Below are 20,837 nucleotides of genomic sequence, written 5' to 3' on the forward strand. Positions count from 1 at the left end.
TTGTGATTGAACAAAATTTTAGCAGTAATGCTGCTTGTAATTCATAAATTTATTAAGCTTTGGTCTTGTCATATTGATTACGATATTGGTTGGAACATAACTTAGTAAAATGGTAAACATTTTGATAGTGTGCACAAGAGCAAAATTTGCACTGCATTTTAAAATGTTTCATTTTTGTGAAATGCTGTTGACAAAATGATTTGTTTGCTCGTGCCAGCATGGGTCGACGAGATTCGTTTCTCACTGTCCTTTATGCGGCGGTTTAGGATGCAAGCCTGTTGTTTTGTCAATGTCTATAAAGTTCAGCTTGAATGAAAATTGAAATCAATATTGCAAGATCAAGCAATTTTTAAAAAAAATGTTAGAATGTAGATGCGTTGTGAAATACAAGTGAAATGTACTAGGCTCATTGCATTCTTAGTTTGGTTTCGAAGTGCAAAACTTCATTCATCACAAACATTCCTCTTGAACGACCGAACATTGATATGTGGCAATGTTTTCGTTCAGCAAAATGATTTGGCAAAAGTAATTTAAAGGCTAGCATGAGTATGGAGGTGTCGTTAGACCAGCTTAGTATTGGTGTAAGGTGGTGTACAGTGCCAATACTAGGAACCGCTCATGTTCACCATGTCACGCTACAGGCAATGAAAAATAGGGAGTGGCAACCTCTTTGTATTGCCGTGGTCCGACACTCCACACAGTCTTTACAATGAGAGGGGAAATATAGGCAAACGGATGCTTCTTCCTAAGTGTGCCTTGTCGAGTAACTGCCTTTGGCGTTGCCTTTATTTTCAAATTTGTGAACAAATAAAACTAGGTTAGGACCACATAATAGGGTTACGATGAAAATTAGGTTTCCCTTTTAAAGTTTGAAGATAACAGCCACTGGCGTTATACTTCAAAAAATGGCTCGAAATACACATATCACACAAACATTCAACATTTCAACATTTTATCTGCAACATTTTTCATTTTTCAAAAAAATACTCAGATGTACAAAAATAATGCAAAACATGAACAGCAAATTCACAAATTCTGCTGTGTTGAAATTTAAAAAAATCAACCATGAGATTGTATGAAAAAGCTTCTTTTTTTATTTTCAAACAATTGAGATATCACAATCATTAGCCATATGTACAAAAATAATGCAACTGTGAATTATAATTTCATGCTCTCAACAAAAAATATGCATCGAAAATTGTGAAAAATTGTGAACAATTGTGAAAATCTAAAAGTTGACGAGGATCTCAAGATTTCAAAAAAACGAACTATAGGCTTTATTTCACACAATACTTCATGAAAAAAAAATCAAATCTTCATAATGTTCATAATCTAGAAATTAACGAGGGATCTAAAGATTTCATAAAAAAATTATAGGCTCCATTTATTCAAAAAATTATAGGCTCATGCAAATCTCTCAAAAAATTACAAATCTCACAATCATAAGCCATATGCACAAAAAAATGCAGCTAAGTCGATGAAACATGAAAAATTGATATCTTTCTGAGACTTGCGTTCACACAAGATTTCATGAAAAAAATCAAATCTTCATATTGTTGAGAAAATTATAGGCTCATGCAATTCTCTCAAAAAATTACAAATCTCACAATCATAAGCCATACCTTCAACATTTGTGCTCTGAAACTAGCGTTCATACCAGTTTTCATGAGAAAAAAATTAAAATCTTCATATTGTCGAAAATCTAGAAATTAACGCGTGATCTCAAGATTCCAAAAAAAAATTATAGGCTTCATTTATTCAAAAAATTATAGACTCATGCAAATCTTTCAAAAAATTATAGGCTCATGCAAACCTCTCAAAAAATTGCAAATCTCACAATCATAAGCTATATGCACAAAAAACACCAAGTCCATGAAACTTGAAAAAATTGATATCTTACTGAAACTGGCGTTCACACAAGATCTCATGAAAAAAAAATCAAATCTTCATAGTGTTGAAAATTATAGGTTTCATTTATTCAAAAAATTATAGGCTCATGCAAATCTCTCAAAAAATTACAAATCTCACAATCATAAGCCATATGCACAAAAAAATGCAGCTAAGTCGATGAAACATGAAAAATTGATATCTTTCTGAGGCTGGCGTTCACACAAGATCTCATGAAAAAAATCAAATCTTCATAGTGTTGAAAATTATATGCTTCATTTATTCAAAAAATTATAGGCTCATGCAAATCTTTCAAAAAATTATAGGCACATGCATATCTCTCAAAAAATTACAGATCTCACAATCATAAGCCATATGCACAAAAATGCAGCATCAAGTCCATGAAACATGAAAATTGATATCTTTCTGAGACTGGCGTTCACACAAGATTTCATGAAAAAAATAAAATCTTCATAATGATCAAATTCAACAAATCTACATTTGCAGCAAATCTCTCAGATCTCACAATCATAAGCTATATGCACAAAAAACACCAAGTCCATGAAACATGAAAAATTGATATTTTACTGAAACTGGCGTTCACACAAGATTTCATGAAAAAAATAAAATCTTCATAATGATCAAATTCAACAAATCGACATTTGCAGCAAATCTCACAGATCTCACAATCATAAGCTATATGCACAAAAACACCAAGTTCATGAAACATGAAAAATTGGTATCTTACTGAAACTGGCGTTCACACAAGATTTCATGAAAAAAATAAAATCTTCATAATGTTCAAATTCAACAAATCAACATTTGCAGCAAATCTCACAGATCTCACAATCATAAGCTATATGCACAAATTCCACCAAGTCCATGAAACTTGAAAAAAATGATATTTTGCTGAAACTGATTTCACATAATCTTCATAGAAAAACTACTTCATTCACAGATTTCAAAATCTCGAGCCATTTGTACAATAATAATGCGGAATCAAGTGATAATTCTGGAACTATTTCATATGAGCGTATAAATAAAAACGGTAAAAAAAATAGTCCTAACCATTTATGCACAATTATAATGCGATGCGCATTAATTTTGGCCATCGGGTATATAAGCTCCACATTTTTCAATATTCGTCATTCCAGTAGCAAGCTCTTAGCTCAGAAGTGCTGTTAGTCTGCTGGGAGCCCAAAGTGGGTTTGAACTTCTCAGATTTCTCCTCGCACTATGAACTTGGTGCATCAGAGATACAGAGAAAATATCTGAGAGGTTTTTTGACCTTCTGGTTTGAACATGAGAACCGTATGTCGCGATACCTCATAGTTTTTCGCTCTTGAGTCTGGCCAGCTCATGTTGTCGATCACTTTGACATCGCCTGACGAATACGATCATTCTCTGTGATAGCCATTAGATCATATACAAAAAGCGATTTTGGCAAGTGATTTGTTATTTGCGTCTGGTAGCATGAGCATAGAAGTATAGCTTCGACGAGATTTGTTTCTCATTGCTCAATATGCTACGGTCTTGGATGCAATGCAATGATTTTGTCAACTTCGCAAAAACATTTTGGTAAAAGTAAAATTTGAGAGGCTACCATGAGTATGGAGGTGTCGTTAGACCAGCTTAGTATTGGTGTAAGGTGATGTACAGTACCAATACTAGGAACCGCTCATGGTCATCATGTCGCGCTACAGGCAATGAAAAATAGGGAGTGGCAACCTCTATGCTCACGAGTACCCCTTTTCTGTACGCTAGTGCATGCATAGAGAGTGGACGAAGCGAATGGGGCGCTAGTCCTAAGTGTGCCCTGTCGAGTAGTTGCCTTTAGCGCTGCCTCAGTTTTTTTTCAAAATTCAAAATTCAATCGCTTCTTTGCTCAGAAGTTGCGATACATAAAAGGAAATGCTTTCTGAGATTAAAGTTAGCATTTCCTGCCTGCAAGTAAAGCGAGCAAATATGCCTCTATGTGCTTAAGAGGTGTGTTTGAAAGTGAACTCTGTAGCCTTCTCTTAGATCAAAAGAGAAATAAGTCTACGAGTTTTCGAGCCTAGCTTATGGTTGAGGTACTTGAAGTTGATCGCAGAAATCCCTTCTTTGATCGGACAATGCGGCTGAGGCACTCGATTCTTGCCCCAGTACAGGCCTTCTTGTATCAGACATCACTTGTTCGGCGTTGTACCTACAACGAGTCAGCAATACCCCGTTTGTTACACCCGAGTAGTCCAGCACTCTACATTATAGGTGTAACAAATTGTAGAAGGTCGCCTGGAAGGCCTCTAATGGGTGCTGATTTTGCGTAGTGTATGACACTAGGAAAATAGGTTTCTGGCTCAGAGTTACCGTTTTCCGATCTCGCTCTTACTAAAACAATCGCTTCTTTGCTCATAAGTTGCGATACATAAAAGGAAATGCTTTCTCAGATCATAGTCAGCATTTCCTACCTGCAAGTAAAGCAAGCAAACTTGCCTCTATGTGCTTAAGAGGTATGTTTGAAAGTGAACTCTGTAGCCTTCTCTTAGCTCAAAAGAGAAATAAGTCTACGAGTTTTCGAGCCTAGCTTGTGGTTGAGGTACTTGAAGTTGATCGCAGAAATCCCTTCTTTGATCGGACAATGCGGCTGAGGCACTCGATTCTTGCCCCAGTACAGGCCTTCTTGTATCAGACATCACTTGTTCGGCGTTGTACCTACAACGAGTCAGCAATACCCCGTTTGTTACACCCGAGTAGTCCAGCACTCTACATTATAGGTGTAACAAATTGTAGAAGGTCGCCTGGAAGGCCTCTAATGGGTGCTGATTTTGCGTAGTGTATGACACTAGGAAAATAGGTTTCTGGCTCAGAGTTACCATTTTCCGATCTTGTTTGTGCGGTGGGTAACCTGACCAATGCCAGTCACAAGTCTGGATGAAAAACAGGGAGTGACCACATTACATAACAAAAATACTTTTTACATTGAATGTTTGACATTATAACAATTGTAAACTTTTGCTTGTGTTTGATTTCATGAAAGCAAATGTTTTATGTATAATTATGTATATTGATATGTTTTCAATGCTATGTATGTTTGTACGTTGTTATCGGCTTACATATTGAATAAAACAGAAACTGAAATTAGAAGCATTAGTTGTGTTATTTGTAACTTTTTTATCATGAGAAATTATCAATTGTTATTCAAACGGGAGTGACCACTTCAAGTTCACGATAAAGTAATTTTTGATTTCATCTCATGTTATCAAAAATGGTATGATTTTTTTCAAAATTGTAATCCTTCGCATAGTGGTAGAAACAAAATAATTCAGTGTTATTATTGCATTATAATTGTAAGTTCTTATAACTCGAGTATCATTTATTTATTCATTTATTCAGTTGATGTCAACCATGTCAGACGCAACTTTTAACTTGGTAAAACAGTTGGCAGATCGTATGCAACACAGTGAAACTCAATTGTTGCACATGAAGACTATCGTAGTTAACAACAGCAGACACGTATCTGGCGTCTTGAGAAAACTTTCGCCACTAATTCGTAAAATTGTAAAATCACTTTACAAAATAGTTTCATCAAAAAAAACTCCTAGCAAGATGAGCCAACCAGAAATTAGATCTGGAGATGTGTTACAACTGGCAAGGAAAATGAAACGTGACTTAAAAAACTACAGAATTGAGTTGAACACAATATCAGAACGTTGTGGCAGGGAGAAGGCTATTGACATTTTATCCGAAATCCGATCGGTATCCAAGATATTTCGAAAAGTATCAACGCTCGGAGATCTTCTTTGCAATCATCTTAGCAGAGAGACAAGCATCCAAAAGGAGTTGCACTTAAAAAACGATGAAAAAAACATTTGTCAAATTTGTGTTACGGACAAAAAGTGTATTGTATTTACGCCTTGTGGCCATTTGACTTGTCATGCATGTTCTATCAAAACTAGTAAATGCTATTTTTGCAGAACTGTTGTTATTGGAAAATATCAAATTTATGAATAAATCGTAAACAATTATTTGTATTTTTGCTTTCTGATTATTTCATTTTCCGGTAAGGTGAACTGTGCTAATCACTCATAGCAATTAAGTGATTTTTACGTAAACACAAACAAACACACATTATGAATATTTATTATTTATTTTTCATGCCTGTGATGTCAGCACGGACCTCTAAGAAGACATATGTGTCTAGTATATAAAGCAACTAGCTCATTTATTCATCATTCAATGTATTGTAGAAGATAAAGTATACATACATTGAAGTTTAAAAATATCAAATGGAAGCGACGTCAACGCAATTCGTGCCATGGATGCATACAATCATGAACTTATCCGGAGTTCTCATGAACTTGCCAGAACGTAATGCAGAAATGCTGAAGAGAGAACTTTTAATACAAATTAGGAATATAACAGAGATGTTAATTAATCACACACCTGCGAAGCCGACCTCATCAGCGAAGCCGACCTCATCAGCGAAGCCGACCTCAGCGAAGAAGCTTACCGCGAAGAAGCTGACCTTAGCGAAGCCGACCTCAGCGAAGAAGCTTACCGCGAAGAAGCTGACCGCGAAAAAACTGAACACTACTATACCTCCAAAGTTTGATCTGGTGGCTGCAGCAATACAGAGTGTGGCACCGACGAGACCGATATCACCCATAAACCATGTCACTTCCATGAACGAACAGAACGAACATAATCCATTGGTTATGTTAGAACCTATCGACTGGGTGGGCCTGATGACTGATTTGTCTGATCTGTGATCGCTTAACACTTTGTTACTTGATTTATTGACAATCACATGTAAATATGTTCTCTCAGCTTTTGTTGAGAAATAAAATTTAAAAAAAACACAATTTTGTTTTTACTTCGATAGAAACTCTATCAAAATGTCAAACACAAAAACATAAAAATCACTTAATTGCTATTACAATTGTGAGCTTTTATGACTCATTAGGTGTAGATTAGATAGTAAAACGGTTTGTAAAATTTTAAGCATCATTCAAACACTACCCGTTATTTACACAGCTATGCTGTAGACAACCGCAATACGCTAGTTAGCTCAAATTTCTAACATTGGTTAGCAAAGTTGACGAATGCAAGTTCGAGATATAATGTACATGCTTTTTGAGCATTTGAAACCAATATAAAACATACAGCGGTGACTGTACTATTCACACTTCACTAACTATGGCAAAACGATATACTGACATCGTTGGGTTTGCTGGACTACAGTACAATGATTATTTTAAAAGGTTTTGTTGGGAATGCCAATTGTGTTGTGCTGGAGTCTTTACCGTAGAACCTTGTGAACGACATGAGCTATTGAACATTTCCCCTCCAGCTGGCTACTGCCAAAACTGTTTTAAGTATGTGTGGTACTGTAATGATTGTAAGGCTGATGAAACGCCACCAAAAGTGCGAATGAGAAACTATTGTTTGTCATGTTTCTTCCACCGATTTGAAAATCTTGCAATCTTGGCCGGCTAACCCTGACGTGGTTGAAGAAAGTTTTCGATTGATTGTGACAATTATCTTGTTTCACAAAATAAAAAATAAAAACTTGAAATAAATTACTTTGTTTTTGTATCTGATACCAAGACGCTCATTTTTTCCTCTGATGATTTTCAATTTTCATTCTCAATTTTCATTGTAAATTTTCATTTTCAATTTTCATTGTAAATTTTCATTCTCATTCTCAATTTTCATTCTCAATTTTCATTCTCAATTTTCATTCTCAATTTTCACATTCGTCATTTTCATTTTCGCCCTCGTGGGACTAAACCCACTCATCGCCGATATCGGGTTGTAGAGAATACATGCAGAAGAAAGGCCATTCAAGTGTGAGACATGTGATGCGGATTTTGCTGTGAAAAGTAATTTACAGGCACATTTACGAATACACGCAGGAGAAAGGCCGTACAAGTGTGATCTTTGTTGTTCTGATTTATCTAAGAAAAGTAATCTACAGAGGAATATGCGAATACAAACTGGATAGTAGCCGTATATGCGTGGTGCATGTTCTGCTGGTCTCTCTTGAAACAGTCTTTACCAGAATCATTTAAAAACCAAAACTGAATGAAAGACATGCACCGGTCATGCTCTATCCAATACATAGTTTAAAGACACATATACGAATGCGCCAGTGTATTGTAACCACGGCCCTCCCAGGTCCTGGGTTATACCGGGGATAGCCAAGGAAATGGGCCGTGTTTTTACTTTCTAGGTGGCCTCGCAGTGACGGGCAAATACGGTGGTTTTGTCTTCACGCCAACAATAGCGGGGAATGGGCCTAATCTAGGGTCCCAGGGGTTCGGGGGCATTTGGAGGGGATTTATCCAGCAGTCAGTCCCCGCAGGGCTGAGATCTTACCAGGGTTTGGCTGGACCGAAAGTCAAAGTCTCCGCTATTCCCCGGGTCTGAGGGGACCGTGGTTATAATTGACTGGTTCATAATACATACAAGAGTAGAGACAAACACGTGTGATGTATGTGATTAATTTCATCTAAAAAGTAATTCAGAGAGGCATTTACGAGTCGCATAGGCATAAGACATGTGATGCTGGATTGGGATGAGAAAGACATTTATGATAATGCACAAGAAAAGAAGCAGCAGAAGTGAAACTGGGATTCTTATTTCTCATTTAAAAATAATCGACAAATAGATATGAGAGTGTACACATGAGAGAAAAAATGCAATTGTGAGTTGTGAATTCATTCGGAACTCCTCGGCCATTTTTATCAAAAACAACCTCGGATGTATGGCGGTACATCAGTTGAAGTAGTTTGTAATTTTTTGAACTATATCATGAATTAAATTTAGTGTTTAAGAGTTTATTGATCTTAGTTAAAATCGATTGCCAGTGAAGTGCAAACATAATTAAGATTCACAAGTGTTCAGTCATTAAGTTTAACAGCTTTTACAATTACTATGCGATCTACTTGCAGCGGACTTAAACGTACCGCTTTTTTAGTATGCAAAGCGTCCAAATACATCCGAGATAAAAAAAATGGCCGAGAAGCTCCGAATGTTATGAATTGAGTTAAGCAAACATTGCTTTTTATAGTATTTTGAAAACAAGCTTTTGCTCTTAACTTAAAAGAAGGAAATTTCTGACAGTATTTTCTTGTTTTCTGAACCCTCTTTAACAAAAGACATGTATGAAGGACATTTGTTAATGTAAACTTTAATTATTATATGTATGCTATTCTTTTAATATAAACAATTTCATTAAAACACAATATTCGATATTTCATGAAAAGGGTGTCTTTTAAAAAAAAGCGTATTTTTTGCATATTTAGTATTTCGATGAAAAAAAGCAAGCAGGCTTTTACTAAGACTAAATATCATTTGAAAAAGAGCCTACAGTTAGGGGATATTATAATATTTATAACGTCATTAAGCATTTCGATTGATCACAAGTAAAATCGCTTACGTTGTTGCTTATGTTGATTTTTATGAGCCTGCCTACATAAGTTATTAGTTTTTGTTTGGTTTCTAACAATTTTTTTCAAGGTTGACATATCTTTTAGTTTTTGGATTGTATATAAGCGAATATAGTCAACTGCAAACATTGCCATACACAGAATCATACTAATGTTTTACATGTACCTCAGATTAAGTCGATGATGATGATGATGGTGATGGTAGTGGTGATGATGATGATGATGATGATGATGATGATGATGATGATGATTACTATAATGATGAGTATAATGATGATGTTTGTCTTATGTATGTCTGATATATTTGGGTTCACTTGCAATTATAAAATATTAAGTATTTAGGAAGAAAAACCAGGGTCCGTCGCTTGTTTTCTATTAATAAATTACCAAGAATTTCCCGTTTGAAGGATACGTCATATTACTTTTAGTCTCTTTTGACGATAAACAACTTACTAAAATATTAATAAAATATTATTTTTAGAAATAATTTAATATGTATCATATAGATGTAATAATTGAAGTGTTTTCACACGAAAAACAAAAAGAAGTAGGTATTTGGGGAAAAAAAGCTATTTCAAAACTTCATCTTACATGTATAAGTGCCTATGATAGTCTCACCGGCTCAACTGTTAACCAATCAACACGTTTCATTTCCTAGCTAATAGTTAACACGTGTATCTGTAAAAAAATGCACGACAAAGACGCAGTACGTTCTTATTGTGTAACAAGTTGCCTTTTGTTATAAATTAATAAAAATAATGTTGCTTACAGCTCGTGTCTTGAACACACTTATATTAACGCACGCTTTTTTACTCTGCATCGAACAAAAATGGCATCAAATTACCACGCCAGACATAAAAAGTGTTTAATCATACTAATAATGGTCATATAGTACCATTGTTAAGTGCATATGCTGTCGAAAAGAAAACAAAGTGCACAGTAAAACACAGTTTTAAGTCACGCAATTTTCTACCGCAGGGTAAGTGTATATATATATTGCGATATAAACTTACATACCGATGCAAATCCCCCCCCCCCCCTAAAAATAAATAAATGATAAAAAAAATAAAACAACACAAAACAAACAAACACCGAAATACTTTCACAAATCGCCATTTTGTTCCGCATCTTACATTTCCTTCACTTAAATTTCCGCAAACGACCCCCTTTTTTACTTTAGAACCCCTTGAGCTGTTATCTTGTTAAATCTCATTATAACCTCTGAGTCTTGTGTATGTGATGTTTCTTCATTTTCTTTCGGTTCATCGTACGATATCACCCAGCTGACTGGGAAGTGAAAATAAATGGTATCGAGTAGTTTTCATTATAAAAGTATAATGTTAAAACAATGTTTGACACCTTCATTTCGGCGCCGAGATGCATATGTATATTTGCTTCACACAATTCATTGTAATTGATAAAAATATTAAAGACTATACGATTACAAGATTTACTCATGCTGCCATACACTTGTCACCTCAATGATACCGTACACATGTCAGCTCAATACCACCTTACACATGTCAACCCTATGTTACCGAACACATGTCACGTTTATGCTACCGTACACATGTCAGCTAAATACCACCATACACATGTCACCTCCATGCTACCATACACATGTCACCTCTATGCTACCGCACTCTTGTCACCTTTATGCTACAGTACACATGTCACCTTTATGCTACCGTACACATGTCACCTTTATGCTACCGCACACATATCACCTCTATGCTACAGTACACTTGTCACCTGAATGCCACCGCACACATGTCGCCTCTATGCTACCGTACGCATGTCACCTTTATGCTACCGTACACATGTCACCTCTATGCTAACGTACACATGTCACCTCTATGCTACCGCACACATATCACCTCTATGCTACCGCACACATATCACCTCTATGCTACCGCATACATGTCACCTCTATGCTAACGTAAACATGTCACCTCTATGCTAACGTACACATATCACCTTTATGCTACCGCACACATGTCACCTCTATGCTACCGTACACTTGTCACCTCTATGCCACCGCACACATGTCACCTCTATGCCACCGCACACATGTCGTCTTTATGCTACCGCACACATGTCACCTTTATGCTACCGTACACATGTCACCTTTATGCTAACGTACACATGTCACCTCTATGCTACCGCACATATATCACCTCTATGCTACCGTACAAATGTCATCTTTATGCTACCGTACACATGTTACCTTTATGCTACCGTACACATGTCAGCTCAATACCACCATACACATGTCAACTCCATGCTACCATACACATGTCACCTCTATGCTACCACACACTTGTAACCTTTATGCTACCGTACACATGTCACCTTTATGCTACCGTACACATGTCACCTTTATGCTACCGCACACATATCACCTCTATGCTACCGTACAAATGTCACCTCTATGCTACCGTACACATGTTACCTTTATGCTACCGTACACATATCACCTTTATGCTACCGCACACATGTCATCTCTATTCTGATATACACATGTCAACCTCGTGCTACCGTACACATGTCACCTCTATGCTATCGTACACATGTCAGCTTCGTGCTATCGTATACCTGTCACCTTCGAGGTACCGTACACATGTCATCACTATGCTACCGCACATATGCCATCTATATGCTACCGTACACAAGTCACATTCATGCTTCCGTACACATGTCACCTTTATGCCATCGGACACATGTCACCTTCGTGCTACCGTATACATGTCACCTACGTGCTACCATCAGATGCCACCTCTATGCTCTCGCAGACATGTCATCTCTTTGCTACCGTACACATATCAACTTAGTGCTACCGTACACATATCACTTTCGTGGTACCGTACACATGTCACATCTATGCTACCGCACACTTGTCATCTCTTTGCTATCGTATACATGTCACCTTCGTGGTACCGTAAACATATTACCTTCGTTGTACCGTACACATGTGACCTCAATGCTTTGAACACATTTCAACTGTTAGTGTCGCGGGAACATTTGTCCCAGTGAGTCATTTCACAATTTTCCACCAGCCTGCGTGTTGTTGTTTTTACTAAATTCAATATTGGGTGTTATTACTGAAGTGTGTATCCCGTCATGCAACTTGAGCGCAAACAAATGCTTCTCGATTCGCTAACTACACGGACCGCCATAAAACTCCTTACCCGTCTAGATACATTTGACTTAACATCATTCAAATACTTAATGTAATCAAATTTTTGCAAATAGTGATGCTACACAATATTCATTTTGGATAAGTTTGAGTGTAAAGCATAATAAATATATCATGTTTACATGTAGGTATTTTAAACATATACTTAATTAATTATATACACATGAAATGTGATTATAAAGATAAATTGTATTTCCAATACGAAGATGAACGAAAGCATTATATATATTTATATGGTGAACTACTAAACTTGTAGCGGAGTTCCTGCCAACACGTAACTACCCGGGCGGGTAACCAGGTACCAGTGCATGACCTTTATGAACCAAAGCGACGATCTAAAAGATTCGCATAATGTTTTTGAAAATATTTGATGTGCGATCTATTTTGTCAAGCAATTGAAGATCTAATATTCTTTATAAATGTCATAAAAGCAGCAAATAGGATCTGGCAATGTATAAATGGGGTTTTATAATTTTATTGTTAATAGTATTTGTATCAGACAGTTAATCATAAATCATGAGTTTTGAAACTGGCAAATAACGATACATTTTATATATGGTGAAGTTTCGAATAAATAAGAACAAGCCTTAACTAAACAATCAATTCTACATAATTGAGAAGTAACCGAAACAATTGTGGGTGTTTTACTAGGTCTCTATACTGTTCCCATTGAATCGACAAAGGTGTTTAATTTCAAACATATTTTATTCATCAGCGTATACACACAGCTTACAATGCATATGACACAATTATATTGACATTGTTTAATTGATTCAAGTGGGAGTGTTTAACGTGCTGTTTTGGCTTTATTTAATATTATTAAATATTTAAAGATATGTTACACAGACAATATAGAAGCTAAAAGTTAAACATTTTGTGTGATATACAACTCTATAGTAAGCTTAGTTTATTTTCACTTATCGAAAACAAAAGTCGCTAACTCTGTTTGAGAACAGAACAAGACGGCAAAAGAGGTTCACAGAAAAGAATGAGGGTAGGGTGGTATGTTTAAATGAATTACTTCCTGCGGCTATTTTCCACTGGACCCTGATTACTGGTGCTGAATATCACATGTTTATAGAAAGGAGACAATCCTGGGTGGGTTAGTTATTAGAAAGCGGGAGTGACGGTCACTGGCTATCAAATATTTTTGTCATTTGAATAAAGAGGAGAACAACATCGAACAACGTCTTATTTTGTTCTTCTGTAAGGGCAGTATCACCGTATAGTAAATTGCGAAGCGTTACGTCAGTCAAAGCCTCCACAGAGTTGAGCAGAAGTCTTCTTTGGTCAGTATTAAGGGGACAGATTAGAAGATAATAATACGTTGTTTCCTGAACTCCACACGTACAGAGGAAGAAGGAACATTTTTTTTTACAAAAAAAGGTGATGGTTAAATGCATTCGTTCCGTAAGCGAGTTTGAATGACCTGTAATCGACGTTTTTCATAATATAACAGAGTATTTGGTTTTGAATTATCCGACTTAAGGTACGCTTTAAAACCAGAAACAGTGTCAATGTTTTGTGCTTCAAATGTGTTAAGAATAATCTGGATTATTTCTAGGTCAAAACTGTGGATTTATTTCCGTAAAGTTTAATAGATATGTCCAAAATATGAGATAATTGCTGAAAAGAGTGAAGGAGATCGTTAGAGTGTGAGACCAAGAGCCAGAGCAAGAGCGAGAGCGGAATAAAGATAGAAGTCACTCGTATAAGGCCTTAAAAATATGTCTGTTTCGGGTAACCCGACCCTACCTATAGAAATGCGCCGACCCTAACTATTTTTTTTCCGTTTCTGAGCAAAAAAAATATTCGTTAGCGAAAAGAGAGTTACGAAGATGCAGATTTTAATCAGAATTATTGTTTATATGATAAAACAGAGTCAGGCAATGACAGTAATGTAGGAAAGACTGCCATGTGCAAGAAAATACTCTGAACTTACGACAGATTTTGAAAAAAACCACCTACCTACCCTACCTAGAAATTTTGGACAGGTTACCTTAAACAAACATTTTATATGGCCTAAACAGAGACGAGGGGTATTTCATGTCGGTCTGGATTTAACGCTTAAAGCGTTTTGTATTTGATATATAAACCTGTGCGTTCTGATGGAGACTGTTTTATCACTGAATAGGAAGAGTTAAAGTATATCGTGAAGGACAGGACTGAGGCTGTTAATAAATTTGTTTCTCTGTGTTATAAATAAAGGATAAGAGACAAAACATTGTTGCGAGTTTGGAATCATTACGCAGCTGTTCATGAAAGCTATGAAATAACAAATCATTAATCCTGGATATACAAATAAAAGGCAAATTATCAATTAAAAAATCTAAATCGCTAAATAGTATATCATATTCAGAAAAAAATGTATGATAAAATTGTGCGTCAAAAAAGAATCTATTTAAATGAGTACGCTTGCAAATAGTCACCAATCCGACATCCGATTATTAGTCTATCTTTCTGTTCGTCTACGGCGATGCAAACAGGACGATCACAGCGAGGGATAATCACACGGTTACGCTTGTAGTTTTTAGACGACACCTGGTGAATGTTGTTAGAATCTTCACCGCAAATATAGATATTCCCTTCACTGTCTTTCGCAAACCCTTTCGCTTTTTTTAGAATTTGATTGGCATGTGAACGGTAAAACCATTGTCGATGAATTAGTTCTCTAGTCTGCTTACCGACGGTATAGCAGGACACCCGCCAGTTTTCTGAGAAAACAATGGACGACTTACCTAATGCAAAAACTTGCTTTGCATCTTTTACATAGTTAAAACTATCATCGTCGGAATCATACGAGATGGTGGCATTTATTGAATTTCCTTTTCGGATTTCAATTTGAACATCGTCAGCTGCCGAACTGTCAACGTTCTCTTGAGTTACAAACAAAATCATCAGTCGGGAGTTAAAAACAGTTAGACTTATCGGTTGGAGCCGAGTTGGAGTTTCCATTTCATTCAAAATCGTATTTTCGGTTATTTTGTGTTTGGTCACTTTCTTTAGGTCTGAATAGCAGACATAGGCACTGGATCCATCAAAACACATGTCTACCGGCTGACCGGGAAGCGAGTGTTCACACATTAAGTCAAATGTTCGACTGAATAGCTTAAGTTTTCTGTTACGATGATCAGCAACAAGAACTCCATATTCTGTTAATTTAATGGCAAAAATACCACAAGTGTTTGTGTCTGTTTCTGTTTTAACTTTAAACAAAGTTATTTTTTGTCCGCTTTCTCTTTCTGAGAACGGCTTAGAGGACCTTAGTTTTGCGTCAGAGTTCGAGACAGCAAAACTCGTTTGTGTGCATTCATCAATTTTCTCCCTTGGTATATTTTCCGAATCCAAATCGTCATGCACTTCATCGCTGGTCTGTTCCAATGTGTCAGTATTATATTTGCTCTTCTCTTCTAACGATAACTCTGCAATCATTGTTAGAACAGCAAACTGTTTCACGTTAATGAGCGCGATGCTTTGTTGACGCTGACATTCGAGTTTTTGTAGTTTATCTTTAAGATCAACGCGTGCATGGTTTATTCGTCGCAGAACAACAGCCTTTTGTCGCTTTGTTCCGTATTTCATAAGTGTTTCGATCAACGCTTTGTTTCTAGTTATATCCGTCTCGATTTCCTGACAGCCATCAATATATTCATTCAATTGCGTTGTCTCGGAGAGTGACATTTCGCTTAATTGTGTATCAAAATCATTTCCTAAGCCGGCTATATTATCCTTCCATTTGGCTACCAGGCATTGCAAATTAATTTTATTTTTTTCTTGTTCAATCTCGATCTCGTTCCGCTGTGCCTTTAACGCATGTATTCTGTCTTGAAGTTCTGCCATCATGTTTATACCTGAATCAGCAGAACCAACAACTCCTAGATCATGGATATTTTCGCATTTCCGATGACTCTCATTAAGACAGAAAACGCAAACCAAAGCTTCATGGTCTCCGCACTTGTATGCGATGTCATTGTCAGGATGAATATCGCAGGTCGATAGTTGCTTAATGGTCTTAAACGGCGTTATGTCCGCAGGAATATCATCATTCTTTAACAACAAGTGTTCTCTTGTTACTTTGTTTCTTTTGTGATCGCGACAACAGGTCTGACACAAATACTCGGAACATGTCACACAAAATCCCGTTGCCTCTTCAAACGAATTATCATACTTGCATGCTTCACACAAGATTGGTATTTTCTTCCCATTACATTCATTTTTGTTCTTTTCCGTTGACTTTTCCTGGCCTTGAATATTTTCTTTACGGTTCATTGCCATTTTCACTTATCATTATTGTGAAGTTAAAATCTATAAAAATGTATTTACAAACAAGAATGCTATTTAAGTGAAACTCGGTAAAACAGGCAAATGCTATAAAGATAACTTAAGTCCGTGTATTATATATTCGCTGACAATATTTATAAACTTAATCCGAAGAAGACAGATCATACTGTAAAGAAAACTGTCTCTAAAAATCTATTCGTGTTTTATATCAGCCCTTTCAAGTGTCATATTTAATGTTTGAGCTTTTGTCGTCGATATCGGAAACCAATACAGGCCGATACGCTTGTAAGAATGAAAGAGTTGTAACCTGAAAGAACTATTCATTCATCTATGTACCCATTCAATAACTAGAGCGTAAGTAATTTTAAACTCTTATTTGCTTAAGGTCTCTCTAATGTTATAAGCCTTGTGAGTTTTTGCTTAAATACTGATATAATTTAACATGGAAGGAAGTTTGTTTCGTTTTTTATATTCATAGTTGCGACAAAAACATGCTATTGAGAAGCATTTTGGGCCAAACAAAATGAAAATGCAAAACCTTAAATTTATAAACTGCAACATGAATAGTTAATTGAATTAAGCTTGATGAGGCGGGTTAGCTGAAACAGATATTCTTTTATTTGTCTGATAAAGGCATTAACATCCATGTGAACACATACATATTAAGCTCAGGTTCCAATTTCACGAGAATACTTCAGTTGTCTCTTAATATCTCTCAGGTTTTCGACAGAACAACATACACGGACTTAAAATCACATACATTTTCTCTTTTTTAAAATAGCATTATGTATGTCGATAAGCATCATTGATCAACAATGCTTCTCAATTGCAGCAAACAAAAAATACGTAAGTAATAACTCGAGTACAATATTTGCACTCGAACTATTTTTTTAATATTGACCAAAGATGTTTACATCAATATAACCGTAGAGAATAAGTAAACACATGTACGATGCTGTGTCATTTTATCCTTTAATGAGATAAACTTGTTTGAAAGATTGTGCTTAAGTAACGACTTAAGTATTGTTGTGATATGTTTACCCGAAATCACCGACAACTTCTTATAATTAAAAATATACGTACATAGATTTAATGAGTCTAATGCAAATACTTTACAACACAATATTTCTCGGGTCCGTTTTTCACGAAGCCAATGCCAAAAATATAGTGTAAGGCTTTTATTTAAGGTTAACATTGTTGGTAGCATTTTCCCAGCAATTCCTGTGTATATCTTTTGAAGGCTGAATAAAGGATAATTATCTCGTATCAAAATGGTCTTACAGGACCTGCTAAACTCCCGCCTGTTTGAAATCACCGGCAATCTGAATATCCTAATATGCTCCTCACCCTCATTCCCGATTCGGCAACACATTGACATCAGCATAGTGAAAACGGAAAACAATTTAAAATAGGTTAAGGACGTTTTACAAGTAAATTTATCAGTGTGTTTTATATTAACTTGATATTATTTTCAATTAGAAAGGTGTTAAATATTCATATCCCTGGACTTTGTGACCTATAACCAAGAACTGTTCTTGTTTGAGTATGGTCAAAAGCGCTAGAAAAAGAATAATGACACTTTGAAGGTGTAGTTTTTATTTTCAATAATGACTTGTGCACCTGGCATTTAATTTGTGATTTCATTCTGCATGACATAATTAATGGACCTAAGATTGTCTTTCTATTGTCTTCAAAGGCAACGTTCAATCAGTTCGATATTTCTTTTCAGGTTTACAGTGTTGGTTACATTCTCCAAGCTGTTGCTGTGCAAAACCATCAAAGGCTGACATAAGCATAATAACCTCGCATAGAAATCCTTTGGGAAGAAAATGCGGCCAAGCATATTTTCTGTGTTGCTTTATTGCCACCGGGGCTGTCATAATCACCCGCTGTCTTAATTTATCTATATGTATCTCACTCGAGTTTCATTCCATTCCGTCCTTCCCGGTTCGTCAAAACAGCGACATTTGAACTTGTGAATAGTGTGTTATATATCCGTATGATAGTTATTATTGCATAATTAAGCTTTTTCTACCTGTAATAAGGTTCAGAATTGGCGTAGCGCCAATAAGATTAGAGACAGGTAGATAAGAAAGACTAGATGTGTATAATAGAATCTGTCCAATCTGTAATAATGGAATAAAATGTGAATAGCATGTGCTACTTTATTGTTCGACATATACTGAAATTCGTCAGATACTGCTTCAAAAGGCTAAAAGTGTTAAAAAAAAATACTTGTATAATGAAATTAAAAAGCTTTGCGTCCTCCCATTTGATTAGAGAGCTTTTCAATATCATGTCAAATCCTGCCGAAACATGTCAAAAAGAATATTTTCCGCTAAACTTAAAAGCAGTGTGCCATTAAGGGATCATTTACCGAAATATGAATTATACCCCTTCTAAAAATGAATATGGCAGGATTAGTGATATGTCTTATTTAATATCCAAATATTTAAGATCTGTGAACATGGCTCACATTTTAAGTACTGGTTTGCATTAAACTAGCAATAAAAAACAGTCCACATATACAATAACAATTCTTACTTCGTCGGACTCAGTTTTAGGCTATGTTTAACAGTTGAAAACATATATTATCGTTCAAAAAATAAAATTCGTGACATTCAACCATTTTCGTTTTTAATTATTTTGTATAGTCTCCTATAACTCTAATCTGAGTGGATATGACTTTTATTATTGTAATGAACTGTATATACGCTATGTTCATTGATGAGACTTAAATAAGCTATAAATAATGGTTTAAAAACCCTTTCAGTATGGGAGTTAATGTGCAAACGGGAGCAAATAAAATACTCTCCAACAGCGTTAAAATGTATCTGAAGATCTATAAGCTCCTCCTACTTTTTACCGTTCCAATACGGGAGTAAATGTGTTCATACAGAATACAGTTATGGGTCTTCAACTATACAAAATGGGTGAGGAAGACCAAAAAAAAAGTGTTTTAAAACTTCATTTCATTTAATTTTGATATAAAATAGTTTGTAAGAGTAAAACAAACACCCTTAATTATATGTTTGGGTATAAGAATAGGGATTTGAGCAAATTAAGAAGGACCTTTAAATCGGAGATTGGTAAAATTCCGTTGGCATTCAAACGGAAAAAAATATTCTTAGGTATGAAGATTTTTCGTGTCAAAATATTCCAGCCTGTCCAATGAAGACTGTTTTAAGATTATTGGTGACAAAAGTCACAAGTCTCAATCCACAATATGTTCATCTACTATGAAAAGATAAAAAGACAATTTCCATAAAATGATTAATTATACATACAATCTAATAGTCAATTTTACATTACCGTTATTGTGCACTTACTAATACTAATCTAAAATATTTTAAAACAAACACGCATCTATCACGTTCCATATCGTCCATGCATATGTATAAAATCTTGTTAATAATAAAATTGAAACTGCACGGTAAAACCCAGAAGCAAGGCAGTCTCCAAATGCCTGTTATACTTCTCAAGGCAATAAGGCTCAACAAATACTAAAACGAGATACACCCAATATACAAGCAACCACACAAGCATCAGATCAGTTTGTTTATTAATACATTGTAAGTAGGTTACCGACCTGAGGTTTAAACAAGTTCAAACCCACACTAGTCCTAACGTGGAAGCATCGGAAAAAGCATCAACTTGAAGACAATGAAGATTTTAGTAAAACAGATAATGTTCGATAATAAAGTTCAAGTACTCAGGCATTAGATACAAAGAATCACAAAGATAATGTGCAAACTAATGAATCTAGCCGAAACTGTATACAGTGGAAACTCACTAAACTGGATCTCCACAAAACCGGAATCCTCGGGATACCGGACTTCCGGTTGTCCCGATTTTCCCCTTCTATTTTCAATGTAAAATAATCCCTACAAAACTGATACCTCGGAATTCCGGATACCGAACAAACAAGAAAAACGAGAAAATTTGTTAGTTGTCAACGTAATTTTACCTCACAAAACCGGACGTATATTTGTTCAAACATGTCAAAATGATTTTGTGTATTAGGAATTCGCGAATCGCGT

The 20,837-nt window shown here is 35.7% G+C and overlaps 1 protein-coding gene across 1 annotated transcript; it reads right to left on the bottom strand.

Annotated features, from left to right (window-relative positions):
- Nucleotides 1-13,314: 13,314 nt before the first annotated feature.
- Nucleotides 13,315-16,970, bottom strand: LOC128235404 (uncharacterized). The gene has a single exon (XM_052950221.1). The coding sequence runs from the start codon at nt 16,789-16,791 to the stop codon at nt 14,914-14,916; it is 1,878 nt and encodes a 625-aa protein (XP_052806181.1). The 5' UTR covers nt 16,792-16,970; the 3' UTR covers nt 13,315-14,913.
- Between the last annotated feature and the right edge of the window lie 3,867 nt (nt 16,971-20,837).

This window comes from Mya arenaria, chromosome 5 (genome assembly GCF_026914265.1).
Source record: "Mya arenaria isolate MELC-2E11 chromosome 5, ASM2691426v1".
NCBI classification, from domain to species: domain Eukaryota; kingdom Metazoa; phylum Mollusca; class Bivalvia; order Myida; family Myidae; genus Mya; species Mya arenaria.